Here is an 18,531-nt window from a genome sequence, read left to right on the forward strand (position 1 = left end):
GAAGGAAAATAGGGAGGAAAAGCTGGGGTATGCCAATGATATATGCATGTGTTTCTAAAGCTCAGCTCCTGGGAGTCCTTCCCTAGGACTGTACTGTTCTTTACAGAGACCTGGAATCTGCTGGATCTATTTGTCCAACTTGGGGTTTACAGCTTCAAACACTCCTATTACCACTGAGATCACTTTGGACTTCACCTTCCACATACGCCAGTTGTTCCGTTTCCTGTACTTCTCTTTATAACCCTCTATTTACTCCTCCTTTCTGTATGCTGGGATTGTTACGTCTTCTGCTCCTTGTCAAGCACCACTGCGTCTTGCTGGTTGGCCGGCAGCTGCTTGTCTATCTGGAATATAACTACAGAAAACTACACAGTTTTGATCTATAACAAGGTATTGCATAATAAATAGATACATAAATATACTGATCAATTTGGCAATAAGAAGAAAGTAATATACTTCATACCTATACGGGAATAGATAAACCATTATAGTGTAAGTACCAGAATAAGAAGCACTAAAAAGTAAATACAAAGATCTCAATTAATTAATTGCCACTCTCTTGTGTAACATTTGCATTAATTATTAACCTGTAATAAGAATAATAAGAATAATTAGCGGCATTTGTGCGTCACATGGATAGCAAACTAAAATATTAAAATGGTACAAACTTGACAGAGGGTAGTTCAATGGTAAAATGTGAGCTGAATGGTGTGAATTAAAGGGACTGGAGTGCTGGCTGGTGGTGCCGAGTGACAGCCAGGGGGAGAGAGAGGTCCTCCTCCACCGGAGCAGGAAGCTGCTGCTGGGACTGGCGAGAAGACAGAGGAGGTGCGAAATAACGTCGACATCAGCAGGCAGCGGGGTATCCACCATAATGTAGACCCAACAGTGCGCCACATCTTCCCCACAGTGTGAGCAGATGTCCCGGGTGCAGTAGTGAAAACAAAAGCAGAGCGGGCCGTATTCGTGCACGGTGAAAATGAAGGAGCTGAAGGGCTGCGCTATGCGCTCCTCACTGGGCTTTCTGTCCCGCAGAGAGCTGACTGGGCAGCCGCTCCTGAAGGAGGAATTCCAGAGGCGCAGGCTGGCAGGCTGCACCAGCCTCTACAAGAAGGATATGCTCGGACATTTCGGCTGTGTCAACGCCATTGAGTTCTCCAACAACGGCGGGGAATGGCTGGTGTCTGGTAAGTTGTCAAACCCTCCTCTTCTTCCTCTAGCTTGCACTGTTTTAATTTGTTAGCATGCTAACGCTAGCTAGCCAGGCAGTCAGCTGTAACCGTAGCCGATGCTAAGTTAGCCTAGCTTTTCTTGATGGCTAGTGGGAGTCAAACAGTCAGAGGGGGCAGCAGCAGCAGCTACCTCGGACCGGTCCCATCTTCTGTCAGTGCAGAAGACGACCCATGTGGGCTCTGAAGTGGACATTTTTCCCTCTCATGAGTCAAATCATGGCGACCTCATGGAAGCTGTTAGTGTCCTGAGAGGATTAAAAACAATCATCTGGCCTAGCGTGACAGCCTGTGGCTTGCCATTTTGAGTCTACAGTTTACATTGCACCGTGGGATTCCAGCATGTTAGCATGAGTCTGCCTTATGACACGCATCTGTTTATCTGCCACAATAAAAAGTAAAAGATGCATACAACACAAACTTGGCTAGAGTTAATTAGTATGTAAGGTTCTTGCATGAAATGCAAATCACTGGTGTTTTAGTCTTGCTGGTATGCAGGCGGTGATATAGAGACTTGAAGGGAGTTGGGAGACAAATGTATCTCATTGCAATCCTGTGAATTTGGATAAGGAAAATATTGTAACAGGGAAACAGTGGTTCCAGGACAAGCAAGGTCCAGTCATGTTGTTGGGGTCGCATTCAGGTTTTCTCTGGCAAAATGTGATTAGTGTTAAGGGTAAATATGTAGTTCATGTCTACTTAGTTTAGTACCCCAAACACTTTCTGTTGCAAGTCTCAATACATTCATACAATACTGCCATGTATGTCTAAGCACTTTGTTTGGTCTGCTAAACAACATATAGAAAATATTTTTATTTTATCTAGTATTTTTGCTCAAAGTTCTGTCACTATTCTGTTACTTGTTGCACTGATTTCACGAAGAGTTTCTTTCCTGAAAGCTCATTTATCTGGAACCCGTGAGAAAGCGTTGTTTTTTAAAAGTTTGGTCGTAATGCTCCATCTTTACTTGCAGGTGGAGATGACCGTCGGGTGCTTCTGTGGCACATGGAGAAAGCCATCCACGGCCGCTCCAAGCCTGTGAAGCTGAAGGGGGAGCACCTCTCTAACATCTTCTGTCTGGCCTTTGACAGCACCAACAAAAAAGTCTTCTCTGGTGGTAAGAAAAAGACAAGTACTATCTGATCCCTGCTGGACGTAACTACTCTTTTTAACCTTTGAGCTGGAAGTGTTTGTGGGACGTGTACAGCAAACAGAATTTAAAAAGTATTCAGACAGATAAAATGTTTAATAGAGACTTTGATGTGCACTGTGGAAAAGGCTGAGCTTGATTCACTGCACATGAACGATGTTGAGTATAAATAATAGATGGGGGGGAAAAATTAAATTAGCTGCAGGAGTTGCTGATTTCAGTCTGGCTGCTATGCAAAAGAGTCCAGAGACTCTAAAGTTCTGTCAGGCTTTACTGAGCTATTATTTGAGAATAAAATAACTATAGTATCTAACACACCCTTTAAAAGAAAACTACAGTTGTGGTCAGAAGTTTACATCCAGTCATTATGGGCATGAACTTCATGGTAATTTTGAGCTTTTAATGGTTTCTTTGAACTGTTCTTTACCTCAGTGAAATGATTGTACAGCATACATCTTACACTTACTTAAATCTTTTAATAAGTGGTGCTGAAGGTTCTACAATCACTGATCAAGATTGATTACAACTAGTAGTTTGTCTTTGCAGCATAAAAAAGGAATTATTTCACAGCACTCACTGGACTGACCAATACTCAGAGCAATGTTAAAGTCCAAGGAACTCTGTGCTGATCTAAGAAGGAGAACTGCAGATTTATACATTGGTAAGGTCTCTTCCAGTCATTTCTAAACAACTGAAGACTCTAATCATCAGTTCAAAAACTGAGTTTTACATCGTCATGGGTGGGTGTCGACTAAGAAAGAAGGCCCTACTCCAAAATGGACTTATTCACGCTTGAGTGAACTTTCCAGCTGCCCACATGGACAAGCCAGATGCCTTCTACAGAATAATAGCTAGTTATTTTTGGATAATTAAAAGTAAGGCTTTGAAACCTGTGTAAAGTACACCAGCTATAAAGCATGATGGTGGTAGCATTATTCTCTGAGGTTGTTTTGCTCCTACTGGTAGTAAATTGCCAAAGTGGATTGAATAATGAAGGAGGGCCACCTCCAAATCCTTCAACTTCACTTCAGATCAACAGCTAGTTGGTTGAAATCTGTGCACAATTGGTTGTTCCAACAGGATAATGATCCCTAAACATGCATCAAAACTGGTTATGGAGTAAATTAAACATGCTAACATTAAACTTCTGGAATAACCATTCCAAGGTGTCTGTGCCAGGAATCCAACCAGTTAAAATGAACTCTACCAATTCTACCAAGGAGAGTGGTTAAATATCCAGCCAGAATTCTACCAAAAGCTTTTTCATGGCTTTAGAAAGCATGTGGTTGAGGTGCAACTCGAACATTTACCAAATATTTTTTAGCAGTGTTTGTACATATTTGAGTCTGTATGTATACTCTGACCCTGTGTGGACTGGAGAACATTCAAATCACTTTCAAATTTGCTATACAATCATTCCACCCTGGGAAAAAGAACAGCTCAAAGAAACGACTTAAAGCTCAAAATTACTACGACATTCATGCATGTGACTGTATGTTAACTTCTGACTACAGCTGTAGCTTGAAGTTTAAAATGTATTCTTTTCCTTCACCTTGTAACCTGCTTTATGTATTTGTTGTTGAACAGGAAATGATGAACAGGTGATTCTTCACGATGTGGAGAGGTGGGTAAAATGACCCTTGTTACTGTAGTATCAAAATGTTTTGATGAGCTCATAGCCATCATGAAAAGGTCAGCGATTTAACCGCGCTAACAAAATGATTAACGCTTGACTTCCTGCAGGAGGGAAACTCTGAACGTGTTCCTGCATATCGATGCTGTGTACAGCTTGTCCGTCAGCCCGGTCAATGACAATGTGTTTGCCAGCTCATCCGATGACGGACGGGTGCTTATTTGGGACACTCGCGAACCGCCTCATGGAGGTAAGAGCAGTTGGATTAGATGATGAATAAGTTTGTATAGATCAGTTCGAAATCCCATGCATTTCGCACATTGGACGTTTCAGACACCGATCTCTTATGTTTGCTGTCATGGTTGTAATTGATAAAGCTGCTAATATCCAGTCACACGGTGTATTTTAAGTGCGTGTGTGTGATGGGTCTTGGTGAGACTTGTTGATATTTTTACAAATGCAGTGGATCATCTTGCATGACGTCTCCATCCTGCTATTTTAGAAGCCTTCCTTGTGACCAAGTTGGCCTGATAATACATTTAGCAACATTGGGCTTCCTTTTCTGCCTGCAGGCTTTTTTTTCACCTGCTGTAATCCAAAAAAATGTTTTTGCGTTCCTCTCATGATGGATCCAATCATAATTTCCACTGTATGCAGAAACCCCTGTGCTGCTATTTGAATGATTGAGTGTGATTGTTTGAAATGTAACATTCCTTTATTAAAAACTGCTGTGAATATGAAAATCTTCTCTCCCTGTAGAGCCCTTCTGCTTGGCCAGCTACCCCTCAGCCTTCCACAGTGTAATGTTTAACCCCGTGGAGCCCAGATTGCTCGCCACGGCCAATTCCAAGGAGGGTGTTGGATTGTGGGACATCCGCAAGCCGCGCAGGTCAGACATGCTTCTCTTTTCTTTGTCTTTAAGAGATTAACATTTGTTCTTCTCGAAGAATAAATTGACTCAGCAGTGGAAATTATTATGATGTTGAAGCATAAAAATAAGATGGCGTCTGCTTGTATTTTGTCCATTGTAGTAAGAGCCTTTCATGCAGTAAAACTTTTTTTACTGAAATGGAAAAAACCTGAATCTAGCTTTAAAAAAAAAAAAAAAAAATCTTTGTGGTTTCACATAAAGCAGTCTAAGCCAGAAAATTATTAAGTAACAGATTTACCTGACAATCTCCACCAGATGGCACTGTAACATCACCATTAAACTAACACCTGCTTTTCCTCTTCCAATAGCACAACTGTATGGTGGCCCTGAGAGGCCAAACGGACTCAAACTTAAGAAAACACCAGCAAATTTAAAAAAAAAAATGCTGCAAAAATATAAAACAAAAGGTTATAAAAAAATAAGCGACAAAAACTGAAGTGTTTGTGGAAACAAAATGAGTTGATGAATCAGATCTGGAAGTGAAAAGCTACCAGTAAACATAAGTGTCTTAATTCATATAGAATGGATATCAGAGGCTCAAAGAAGCTAATTTTTGCTAAATGGGGCTTAGAAGGCAGTTGATACAAACACATAACATCCTTACAATATATGGTGTAACACTATAGATAAACTTGCCTCAAAATATATAAAGCATATTAAGATCTGCAGCAATAACATGCAACAAACAGCTATACTATTAATCCATATCCAGGCATATTCATATAACTGAAGAAAAAGAAATAGTGACATTTATTTTTAGGTATGGGTCCAAACTACACTGTGGTCATTAAGGATGTTGTTGTTTTAACTTGTTTTAATGCTTTGTATCTTATTCTGTTTAATATGAACAAGCACCGAAAAGTGAAGTCAGTGATCACTGTCGGTCTCACTGGGTTTTTATTACCGCTGTTCATTTGCAGCACGTTTTAAAGCTCAGTTTTTAAAACCTTAGGATGTAGCTACAGCACAGGGCTCATTGCTCGCCAGACACCAGATAAAAGAATGACTCTGAGGATAACAAAGATTTGAAAGGAACAGGAGTTTTATATAGCGAGTAATGCTAGCATTCACAACCTGTCTGCATTTTTCAGCACCTTCTGTTTGTGGATTAACTGGCATTAATTATCCATAAAATTGTGCTTTTACAGCATTTTTCTATTTGCTGGTGTTTTTTTGTTTGTTTGTTTTCAAGTTACAGTTCGTTTGGCCTCTCAGGGCCACTGTAGGACTCTCCTCCCACTGCAAAACAAAAACAAATGTTTGCACCAATAAAAATGTGTCTGTGAAAACACTGAACTGAATGGCGCTGAGTGTGAGTTTAGACATACTTGGGATTTTAGCGCAGAGATGATGGCCAGTAAAAGTAAACACTGAGTCATTTCTCCCCCACCGGTGTTGGCTCTGCTTCTCTGCAGCGAGGGGGATGTTTAGAGACGCTCCTTAGAAATGTCCTCAGTTCACTATCAAGTTTAAAAATAGCTTCCAGCTAAAAGGTGTTTCATGAAATATTTAATTTACTTAGCCAGAGTAATTTAACAGTCTCCCCTTGGCTAAAGGGCAGACATGCTTTCTAATGATGTCATTTTCATCGAGATTATGATGTACAGTAATGTGCAAAAGTCCTGAGCCACCCTCATTCTTTTTATTTTGCAGCTAGACTTTCTTATAATTTCTAAAGTGGTTTTTAGCTGTAATCTCCAGACTTTCTGAAGTTTTTCAAAGTTTTTCTTTTTGGCTGCTTTTTCACTCATTTTCAGTCCAGTCATTGTATGTGACCATTTTCAGAATAATGTTTTCACCCATCTAAAAAAGCACCTAACTCCAGGGATGAATCTTTTTTTGTGTACACAGACAACTTAGCAATGAGCCAATTTTCAATTGTATCTTTAACTAGCAGCCTGTCATAAAAACACAGCAGTTGCTCCCATTTGCCAAAGATAACAAAGTTTGAGAGACATAAAAAAGTATGTTTGCACCAACTAGGTGATTTCCAAAGAGCTACTAGCTGAAAACTTTCAATTTGTCTTCATTGTGTCCAGTATGTCCAGTGGTAGCCCTTAAGAAAAAAACCCCACAGCAGATGAATAACATATGGATGTTATGTCCTTAACAAAAAGGAAACTTTTCAGGAACGACTCCAGACCTGAGACATGTATCTGACCCTTCAGTTGATTGATCTTTTTGCTTAAAGCCCCAGTAGACATGGAGTGAGTGAAAGGATGGATGGCAAGAAGCCGTTCTTAATGAAGGGAAATGAGGACAAAAGGCTAAGATCTGCTAAATTACACAAGAACTGGATTGAAAATCAGTGGCAACAGTTCTTATGGAGTGAGGGATCCAAGTTTAACTTTTTCTTTTATACAAAAACACACTGTGGAACATTATCAGTCAGTGGCCTTTCCAGAGACTGAACCTCAACATTATTGAAGTTTTGGATCATCTAAAGGCATCCAAACATCCACAGACTAGCTTTGAGAGCTTTTCCCGAAGGCTATAAAGAATTACAAGAAAGCTTGACTATGAGAGTTCAGGGTGTGTTGAATAAAGGTGTTTATCCCAAATATGGACTTTCAAGCTCATTAGAATTGTACAAATGCAGTTTTTGATTTATATACTGTATTTTCATGTATATTTGCAAATGTTTGGGTAAGTCACTGCACCCATTTCCCATTTTCTTAGCAAAGTATAAAGAATTTACTCAAGTCTTGCACAGAATTGTATCTTTCTCTCGCTGTTTTCTCGTGGGGAGTTCTTTCAAAGGTGCCAAAGTATGTGGAAAAGTATGAAGATCAGTACTTAGAAATTGTGTAATGCTGTTTTAGTAAACTTTCACAGCATGTTAAAGTTAAACCACAAGAAAAAGTCGTGCTATTCATCTGTCTGAATAATGACTCATCATCATTGTTTCTCTTAAATAAATACTTAAATATTTTGGCTCTCATTATTGGAACTACAAGATATTTATTTTGGGATTACTTATGTAGTGAAAATCACCTTGTTTTATCCTCATCTGGTTGTTTAAAAAAGCGGTTACCTACATATTCTTGCTGTCTTCTGTGATTGTAGTACTGTGAACAATGAGACGGGTATTATCATTTCTCTCTTCTCGCCCTCTCAGCTCGCTGCTCCGTTATGGAGGCAGTATGTCCCTGCAGAGCGCCATGAGTGTTCGCTTCAACAGCACCGGCACCCAGCTGCTGGCTCTGCGGCGCCGCCTGCCGCCGGTCCTCTACGAGCTGCACTCCCGGCTTCCCAGCTTCCAGTTCGATAACCAGGGCTACTTCAACTCCTGCACCATGAAGAGCTGCTGCTTCGCCGGGGACAAGGATCAGGTCAGTAAACAGATCATATGTGTTTACCGACCCGTGTTTTAAATGATACACGGGACAGCTGATTTTCTCGAGTGGGATTTAGCTCCTAAAACAATAAGCACGTACGAAACATAGAACAGTGATTGTTTTAACTGACTTTGTGGATACCTCAAATGAAATTTAAGGAGGGTATTTGGAGACACAATGAAAATAGAATATATTAGTTCCTTCTGTGAAACTGGGACTTTTGAGTGCTGGAGGAGCACCAGAAGCCCCTGGCCTCAGTCACTGATCCTCCTGTTGGTCCTCTTCAGACATGACATCAGCCTCTAGTCATGTTTATTACGTTAACATTTGCCTTTGGTGTCAGTTAGGCTCAGAAAGGCTTAAAAAAGATCTGAAGGTAGTTCAAAGAGTGCAGAATCGGGTCAGGACAGCACAATAAGGTTTGAATTTCCTCAGCTGCTGATGGAATGGAATTTCTTTAATACCTACACAGCAGTCGCGAACTTTTCTAGACATTAATTGATGAAGGCACATGTGAGGAGGCAAATTTCCAACCCAGCCAAGTCCGATATCTAAGTCTTTGACCTGCTAGCTCCTTAATACAAAGACTGTAAATTCTGATTTGCACAGATGTGAGATCAGTGCAGGTAGTTGTCCAATGAAATCACAGCTTGTAAGTGTATTTCTCGTGTCCTGCTTCAACCCCCTCCACTCAGAAAACACTGTTGCCTAAATTGCTTGATTTTTGACCAGCGAGAATGCATCTGACAGGAACTGTTTCCTGCTCTGTGTCAAAATTCAAGAAGAAAAACAGACTTTGAACAGTCTTCCTGCCTCTTTCTGATATTTTCCAGAGTTCATTAGTGGACTCATTAATCTAGAATTTGCAGAGTTCCAGATAATATTTTAAGATGATTCATTTTTATTGAACTATTCTCAAAATTTACTGATAAAATCAACCTTTCACTTTATTGGAAAACAATTACATATGCAGTAATAACATGCATTAGGTTCCAACTATGTTTAATTTGTAATCAGGGATGTAACGACTTTCAAATTGTCAGGTGTACATTCACATAATCATGACCTGAGCTGTACTAACCTGTTTGTGCAGCAGCTGTTCTGGGCCTGTTTAATCACAAATCATTTCCCTGTGTTTAATATTTAGCAGGTTTTCATGAAAACTTACTTGCTGACTTGTTTGACATAAACAAAGCAGAAGGCATCTTGCAAAGGGTTATTATATACACAGTGAGCCATCTGTGTAGCTATTTTTTGCCATAATCAGTTTATCTTTTTTTTTTTCCAGGAAAAGCACTGCATCATAATTACATTGATATTTTAAAACTGAGTTTACTGAGCCTCTGAGTAAATGGTAAATGGCCTGCATTTGTATAGCGCTTTTCTAGTCCCTAAGGACCCCAAAGCGCTTCACACTACATTCAGTCATCCACCCATTCACACACACATTCATACACTGGCGATGGCAAGCTACATTGTAGCCACAGCTGCCCTGGGGCGCACTGACAGAGGCGAGGCTGCCGGACACTGGCGCCACCGGGCCCTCTGACCACCACCAGTAGGCAAACACAGGGTTAGTATCTTGCCCAAGGATATTTGGCATGCAGCCAGGAGGTAGCCTGGGATCGAACCACCGACCTTCAAATTAGTGGCTGACCTGCTCTGCCACCTGAGCTACAGGTGTGTGAGTGCAGCTTGAGAATTTCCTAAGCCAAGTAGAATACTCTCAGCTTCTTGTACTAGGTGTACTAATTACACAATGGATGTTGGAGGATAATGAGAAGAAGTGGTATAAGAAACCAAGCAACTGACAGGATGTGATGGAGGTTTGACCAAATGTAGCAGCTGTAACCGAGTAGCTCTTTTTTTCATGCAGGCTCTGCTTGTAGTAGAGGATTTTCTCAGAATGGTGTGAGAGCAGAAGAGCTGAGTGGTGACTTGCTGCATGAAGCTGATAGAAAGGAAAGAGGGGAGTTAGTTTTGGGCACAAAATTCCTTTCCTGATGTGTCCTCTGGGAACGGGAGGCAAAGCACACAGGTGTTGAGCTAAAAATGTGTCCATGCCCAGCAGCTAAACTAATCTCACCGTCTCAGCCTCAGGCATGATTACTTTTCATCCCTGTTGATCATTTTATGTAGGACTTCTCTTAGATGAAGACATGGGTTTTCTGAAAGCATGCATATAATGTTGGAAAAGAACTGTGTAAAAACAGTGGACAGTAAAACCCTGTGAAGAAAAATGCACCGGCGCAGACCGGCAGAATGTTTACAGAAGGAAATTGAAGACATTCATTTAAAGTAATTTGCTGATGAAACACCACAAAAATATTCCACAGTTTGACAGACTGTAAGGAGCAGATGACGATGCCTTAAAGCGAATGTGAATTATTTTATCACAAAAGAATTTGCCTCCTCTTGTAAAATGGGGCTTGAAAGCCATTCCCATTAAATAAAAATCTGCTAAAGAGAAATGCAAAGATGTAGATTTTGTTTTTTTTGATTCTTTGAACACTGCTGCTGGTTACCTGAATAGGGTAACATCTGCATATGCAAAATATGCATTCACTGGCTGCTTTATAAGCTGTTTGTTCATGCAAAAATGAGCCAAATCTAATGTCTGCAAGTTAATGCATTTAGGCTTGTAACCATGGTCAAGATGACCCGCTGAAGTTTAAACTGAGCATCAAAATGGGGAAGAAAGGTTATTTAAGTAACTCTGAACTTGGTGCAGTTGTTGGTGCCAGACTGGTGTGAATACTTCAGAAACTGCTGATGTACTGGGATTTTCCCACACACCCATTTTCAGGATTTATAGAGAACGTTCTGAAAAAGAGGAAATATCCAGTGAGCGTCTGTTCTCTGGATGAAAGCGCATTGTTGATGCCTTAGGTCAGAGGAGAATGGCCAAACTGCTGAAGGCAACAGTAACTCAAATAACCAGTAATTACAACCAAGATATGCAGAAGAGCATCTCTGAATCAACATCCCATAAAACCTTGAAGCAGACGGCTTACATCAGCAGAAGACCGCACTGGTTTTCACTCCTCTCAGCTCAGCACAGGAAACTGAGGATTTAAGTCATACTGACTCAACACAATTGGACAAGAGAAGATTGGAGCAATGTTGCCTGGTCTGAGGCTCAATTTCTGCTGCGTTGTTCACAGGTTAGGGTCAGAATTTGGCATAAACAACATGAAAACATCTTTCCCTCCTGCCTTGAATCATCGGTTTAGGCTGGTTGTGAGGATGATTAAATGCCACATCCTACCTGAGTACTGTTGTGGATCACAGCCATTCCTCTATGAAGGCTTTTTCCAGCAGGATAATGTAACTTGTCACATAGCTGAAATCATCTGAAACAGGTTTTTTGAACATTAGAAAGAGCTTACTCTACACAAATCCCTTTCTTTTTTCTAAAACTCTAAAGTCTGGTTAACATCACCAGGACATGTAATGCAGTGGATATGCTAGCTGTAAATGGGTTTTAACCATAAAGTAATTCTTCATTCTAGTCTTTCCTTCTTCATGCTGTTTTAAGTCATACGTATAAGAACATAGAGCACCCCCACCCCGACTCTGTCAAAGCCTACCTTAAGCGACAGGTTCAAGTGGAACCATCTGTTCCCAAAATCCAACAACAGTCAAGACGGGCAGCAGGAGCTCTGTTGGGGTCAGACTGCCGTGTCGTGTGAAGGCGGCATTTGATCGCACATTATGAGACACGGTGTCGCGATAAGATCGGTTGTTTTTGTGCTACGTATTGCCCAACCACCCAAATTCCCCATGGTTCATTACTCCCAGCATACATACGCATGTCAGCAATTTTCTCTTTATAGCTGAAATGGAAAGTTTAAGTCATACAAACTGGGGCAGATTGCAATCTAAACATCCTTTTGTTTTCCCCTTTCTCCTTCAGTACATCTTGTCTGGGTCAGACGACTTCAACCTCTACATGTGGAAAATCCCAAAGGATCCAGAAGCAGGTGAGTTATTGGATCTAACTGCACCGATGGCATATTTATGTCTTTGCGCTGTTATGTTGAGCAGGATTTATTGCATTTTTGACATTTTGTTGCAACAAAAGAAGTGAAATGATTTGATAATCTATATCCCAGTGTGAGATTGTCTTCTGTCTAGTCAGCACATTAAGCCTGACAACGTTTTGCATTTGGAGACATCATCAGGGCAGACTGTGGTTTACCCTCAGCTCATTTGGTTATAATAGACTTTCCAGGCACGAGTAACTACAGAATAACCTGTAGCTAAGCTTCAATGCAATGTCAAATTAACGTTGAATGTTTCCACCTGCTCACACGAACTAAAAACAATTTAGAAATTACTGCTCGATATATTCTTACAGTGAAAATGCCTCAGATATAATTACTCCAGGAGGAAAATCCCCAGAAATGCAGCAATCCAAGAATGTGGTATTTGTAGCTCTGTAACACCACCTGCCATATTTATGACTTTTCAAGGAGTTACTCACATTTGAAATATGCACACAGAGCCTTTTTGTTTGTCAGGCTAATGGTATATTATAAAGATTAGAACTGCTATATTTCACAGTCTGCATTTTCTGTCTCAGGAGATCAAGAATCAGGCTGAATTGCTGTATAACCGAATGTTTTTCTTCTTTAATGAGTCCCTGTTGTAGTCTTTCATTTCTGTGGCTCTGAACGATGTGTTTTGTGTGCCGGTAACATGTTAACAAAGCTTTTCTTTTAAGGAGGCCCTGGTCGTGTTGTTAACGGAGCTTTCATGGTCCTGAAGGGTCACCGCTCCATAGTCAACCAGGTCCGCTTCAACCCTCACACATACATGATCTGCTCCTCCGGTGTGGAGAAAGTCATCAAGGTAAGTAAAGGAACCTTTATACTGTGATTTGTTTTTCTGATTTTACTAACTGCATATAAGAAATGTTTGCTGCAGACACTAAAACATTCTGACCAGGCTGTAAATATAAAATAAAACAGGCAGTTTAACAGGGAATCTCCTGGGATTGACTCGCTCTTTGAGCCCACCTCAAATGGACGTTTGAGGAACTGCAGTTTTTGGCGTCAGCTCTTCTTTCGGGCTTCGTGTTGGTGCACAGATGTGTCTCTTCCATTTTCTGCAGCTTCAGGGTGACGAGCGGTTAGAGAAATGATCCTGTTAGTGGACTGTCCCAACATCCGAGTCTCAGCATCATCTGTTGCTTGGACAGCAAACGTGCCCTTAAGTGAGACATTGGTCTCCAATGACACCACTGAGTAACTGACTGAGCTCTAACGTCCCGCTTGTGCAGTGGGGATTGAAAACGGATGGATTTCCCCGATCACTATTGTCGACTGAAGCAGATGATGTTGGGCGGTGTTCATAAAGTGGGTCATGAAAGATGTGAGAGGTTCTACACATACAGTATTTCTGAAACCAGAGCTAGACTATATTATGAAATGCAACAAGGCTTTCTAAAATCTTTGCAGTTTAAGGCAGCTAAAGGTTGTGTAAGCGTTGAAATAAACACGTATTATTGTTAAACTCTTCACTTGAGCTCAAGCTTGATTAAGCTGCAGTATCAGTTAAATATTGTAGTTAAAATAAAATAAAAACTGAGGCTTCTCATTAAGTTCTCTCAGTCTGCTGAAGCCATTTGTTTTCATCTGTGTATCACATCGAATCTGGTTGTCTGCAGATAGTGAATCATTTGGTACAGCATGATTTTATAATATTAGAATTAGAGCTGCGTTTCTGTATTATCTTATGAGAAAATATGCTGCTCATGTTCTCAGTAAACCAGGCAAGCAGTATTTGAAGTTTGCTTCATGTCTCAAAGTTAATAACACAGCTTTGCATCATCAGTTTGCTTCTCCCCATAGAAGCGGTTGTTTTATCCTCTTTGCTTGTGTGTGTAAGTGGTCCACATCCTTGGATGTGTGTTTCTCAAAAAATCCTGAAAGTAGAGGAGGTGGGGTTGTAAACATGCAGTACTCTGCAATAATCTTGAGCTACGCCTTATTTCTTTATAATTTGTTTTGAAAATGGTTGCATCATCTTATTTAAACATGTGCAAACATTCATGGAAACAAACATATCAGGCAAATTAGAAAGTGAAACCTTTTATTCTTCAGCACAGTGTGAACTCTCTTTGGCAGCTTTCTTGTAATTTAAGAATCTTCAGGAATAGTTCTCCAGGCTTCTTGAAAGACATTCAGCGCTCTTCTTTGGATGTAAAATGTTTTACATTATTTTTGACACTACCTCCCAACACCACTGTAACCCCAAACAATACAAATGCACATACAATTATTTCAATTTAAAACAGACGTCTCGCTAAGTTGTCTGTTATGTGCAGACCCAATACTGAGTCATCTCTTGAGCTCTGTGCAATATTTCTGCATGAATGATTCAGAGGTCAGTGTTAAGTAGCTTGACAAAAACAAACAAACAAAAAAAATCCTCTCAAAATAGTTGGGTATCGGAGCTGCAGTGAAAAAGCAGGCATAACCTTGTAAGGCCTTCCAATATCCTGGAAAACTGTTGCTCAGCACCACTTTGAATGATTCAGGAACGTTTGGCTGCTTTGAAGCAAAATATAAAGAAATGAGGAGTGGCTCAAGACTTTTGCACAGTACAGTTATACCTGTGCATGATAATAAGCAGACTGCTAGCATACAACATAGCCTAGCTGAGCTCTAAACTTTTTGTATTAGTTTATATATTATATAAAAATTAAAAATGGCTTCTTCGGTTTAAGAAATTCTGTCATTGATGGTGACAAAAGCCAGCTTCTCTTTTTTTGTTATTTTGGTTACACAAACTTGTACGTCACTGCTCTGAGTGGAAGTCGATACAGGTACAGGTGTTATAACCTGATCCTGGCTCACTCTTCCTACTCCTCACTTTCTCTCTGTCATCTCATATGTTTTTGTGTGTTTTAACTGCATCTTTCCCTTTTCCTTCCTTCTACTTCACCCTCCACTCACCCACCTTTACCCTTTTATGTTTCTGCCCATCTTAGGTGTGGAGTCCCTACCAGCAGCCTGACAGTCTGGGAGATCTGGAGGGTCGTGTGGAGGACAAATCCCGCAGCCTCTACACTCACGAGGAGTACATCACCCTGGTTCTCAACAGCGGCAGTGGTCTGTCCCACGATTATGTCAGCCAGTCTATCCAGGAGGACCCCCGCATGATGGCTTTCTTCGACTCATTGGTGCGTCGGGAGATTGAGGGCTGGAGCTCAGACTCTGACACTGACCTAAGTGAGGAGGCCATCATGCAGCTCCACGCCCGGGGACGCCGCTCCACACGAACCACACCAACCGCTCCTACTGCTGCCTCTGCTGCGGGTCACCACAGCAACTCTGATAACTCCTCCTCCTCCTCCTCCCTGGCTGGACCTGATGCTTCAGGAGCGGAAGAGCAAGCCGGAGACGAGGGGGAGGAACGACCCAGGAGACGAAGCAGACATCAGCGCCATCAATCTGGCTTCCTGGTGAATGAGGACTCAGACTCCAGCGAATTTTGGCTCGACCCAATGCCCCGGCCTCGATCCCCAAGCCCCAGGGACAACTCCACAATTTCCAGTCCCACCTCCTCTCCTTCGCTTCCCGCTGGAGCCTCTAGCTCCTCCACATCCACTTCCAGTTCCAGCAGCGACGACGAGGAGCGCCGTAGCGCCGTGAGGCGGCGTAACGTCATGAGGCGCAGACGCATGCATGTTGTCTCCAGAGCTGGGGATCGTCCCGAGTCCGTGCAAGCTCTCTTTTCCGCCATCGACTCTTGCAGTTACCCATCAATCTCCATCGATGACCTGTCTTCCTCCTCGTCAGGCGAGGAACAAAACGCCCTCGAAATCAAGCCCCGAACCGGCGGCGCCACAGAGGAGGAAAAATGTCTGAGCCCTTCGGACTTTGTGTGTCTGAGCCCAGTAATGTCTCCTGAGAGCCAAGAGAATGAGGAAGGGAGTGACAGGACTGAGCTGGAAAGACATCCAGCTGCATCTCCTCAGTCACTGGATGGATGCAGGACTGAAGGGAGGGCTGCTACAGAGCCAGTTTTAGACAGCTCTGATAGCGGAGAAGCGTGTGGCAGCTCACCGGCTGTAGACCGCACCTCCCAGAGCCGATGCACCCTCGGAGTGAACGGGCAGCACCGGACTGTGGCACCAATGGGAGAGTACACGACTGAGGGCCCACATGTTGCCTCAGATCCAGAGGAAGAGACTGGCGTTCCACCTGAAGACAAGTGGCCACAGAGAGAAAAAGTCCCTGCACTGAGTGCTCTAAAGCGGACTCACGTGGGATCAGACGAAGCAGAGTCGGCCTCCTCGCCCTCAGAAAAGAAGCTAAAAACATAGTGATGCTTTCTCGCCCTGGAAAGAAACTGTTAAGAGACTTCATTTGGGAAGTGGGTTTTCTATGCGTTTTTACAACTCAGCTTTTCTCCTCTGTTTTTTTTGTCATGTGACACACACTAACTGCTTACGAGCAGAAGGCGCTAGGAAGCTAAAAAAAATGACAGTAATTCGTTTTTTGTTTGAGAACAAATCAGTCAGACGTTGTCGTCATTCTTCAGGTCGAACCACAGATGACATTAAGAGATGTATAACATAAGCTTAATATTGTTGATAACAGTGAGACGTGTTTAAGTGAGACGCATTTATTTTCATGCATCATCAGTGTTTCTTTCTCAAGCTCTGGTTGTTGCACAAAACTCCACCCTGGATTTGGAGCTCTTCCAACCATAACAACAAAACAGTCTTTTGTAGGAAAGAAGCTTGGCGGAATTTTAATTTCTGTGATTTCACACTGAGTGTAAATCTGGTTAGGCTTATTCTCATTTTTAAGTGATTCTCGGCTCAGACTGCTTCAGGAGGGCCTGAAGAATTGACTGCCTCCATAGAAATCCTGAGGAGCACCGTTTGTATAAGCTGTGTATTGAAATGATGCTTTCATTGTCTCAACCAGCTGTTCTTGGTCTCATTATCCAGCCCATGGGTACCATTACAAGCCAGCTCGCTTTTGTTTTCTTGCAATTAAAGAATAATTTGTTCTCTAGTGACAAAGCAACAGCGTCTTCCTAAGGCTGACTCGCCGATGGGTGAAACATTTACTCTTTCTGACACATGTCTGTCTGAGGTAATGGAAAACGAGTCATTTTATTGTAGATATCGGCTACTCTACTGCTGTGAGCTTACGGAGTTGCCATGGCAACGCAACCTCGACTCTCCCGTGAAAGAAACGTGACCCTGTGCAAACCGTATCAGTCCGAGTAGAATCTTTTATTGACTTAACCAAAAAGCTGCATTTATTTAGGAGAGTGAGTTCAGTCAATTATGATCAGTCTGCTAATACTGCAGATTTACATGTCAACACAAGTGATTAATTTCTGAAAAACACTGGAGTGGGACAGGACCGAAGTCTTGGATTTCACTCTTAAGGAACTAGATTGGGATCAAGGATAAAAAACAAACAAACTATATTTTCAGTCCACGAATTTCCAGAATTTAGAGGAAAAATGCCAGAAGAAAGTCTTTTTTTTTCTTCTTAATTCACAGAACTACAAAAAAAAGCCAGAATTTTTCCCACATGAAAGTCTGACTCTGTTCCACGCAAGTCTGAATTTACTAGCCAAATTCTAAATATCTATATATTTTCCTGTGGAAGTCTAATTTAGTCACAGAAGACAGTTTATTATATGACTTTGTTTCACAGACTTGACTTTTTTCTTAGAATTCTGACTTTATTTACAATTTTTTTCCACAGAAGTCCAACTTTATCACAAAACACTATTCTCAGAATTCTGATTTGTCTTCAAAATAGATTTGCAGCAAGTCTGACTTAAATTCTGGGAGGGATAAAAAAAAAAAAAAAGCCAGGACTTCCACTGGGGGGGGGCAATTGCAAATACTGCAATTAGTGGACAACCCACTCAACCACCTGAGCCAAAACCACCCCTAAAACAACTGCATTAAAGCTGCATTTAACACAGCTAACAACACAAATTCACCACAAGCTCCATGTTTCTTATTTCACGTCACATGATGTGTTACCCACTTGGCACATGGATACGTTCCGGTATTCTGAATGTTTTAATGGCTTTTCATCCACCTTGACTTAAAAATGTTATCAATTTTAATATAAGCGATATTAGAGAGCCAAGTCAAGACAAGTCAAGTTGGCTTTATTGTCACTTCAACCATATACAGTTTAACAGTACACAGTGAGGCGAAACAACGTTCCTCCAGGAACCAAGGTGCTACATGCAACATA

The 18,531-nt window shown here is 41.5% G+C and overlaps 1 protein-coding gene and 1 long non-coding RNA gene across 2 annotated transcripts; one reads left to right on the forward strand and one right to left on the reverse strand.

Moving 5' to 3' along the window:
• Positions 1-740: 740 nt before the first annotated feature.
• On the forward strand, positions 741-17,316 carry dcaf5 (ddb1 and cul4 associated factor 5). The gene is made up of 9 exons (XM_026151362.2): positions 741-1,187; positions 2,203-2,346; positions 3,967-4,003; positions 4,123-4,262; positions 4,772-4,901; positions 8,062-8,275; positions 12,198-12,264; positions 13,008-13,135; positions 15,279-17,316. The coding sequence occupies exons 1-9, from the start codon at positions 980-982 to the stop codon at positions 16,614-16,616; spliced, it is 2,406 nt and encodes an 801-aa protein (XP_026007147.1). The 5' UTR covers positions 741-979; the 3' UTR covers positions 16,617-17,316.
• LOC145422502 (uncharacterized) lies at positions 8,718-11,970 on the reverse strand. The gene is made up of 3 exons (XR_013903803.1): positions 11,872-11,970; positions 11,550-11,634; positions 8,718-10,232 (listed from the first exon to the last, which is right to left on the reverse strand). It is a non-coding gene; the product is annotated as an uncharacterized LOC145422502 (long non-coding RNA).
• Positions 17,317-18,531: the final 1,215 nt, after the last annotated feature.

The sequence above is a fragment of the Astatotilapia calliptera genome, chromosome 19, assembly GCF_964374335.1.
Source record: "Astatotilapia calliptera chromosome 19, fAstCal68.1, whole genome shotgun sequence".
Lineage (NCBI taxonomy): Eukaryota > Metazoa > Chordata > Actinopteri > Cichliformes > Cichlidae > Astatotilapia > Astatotilapia calliptera.

Excerpts from the sequence above, each read along its gene's own strand:
- dcaf5 (XM_026151362.2), top strand. The coding sequence starts at position 980 with ATGAAGGAGCTGAAGGGCTGCGCTATGCGCTCCTCACTGGGCTTTCTG. Across the intron at positions 4,004-4,122 it reads ATTCTTCACGATGTGGAGAG|GAGGGAAACTCTGAACGTGT; the intron begins GTGGGTAAAATG and ends GACTTCCTGCAG. Across the intron at positions 12,265-13,007 it reads CCCAAAGGATCCAGAAGCAG|GAGGCCCTGGTCGTGTTGTT; the intron begins GTGAGTTATTGG and ends TTTTCTTTTAAG.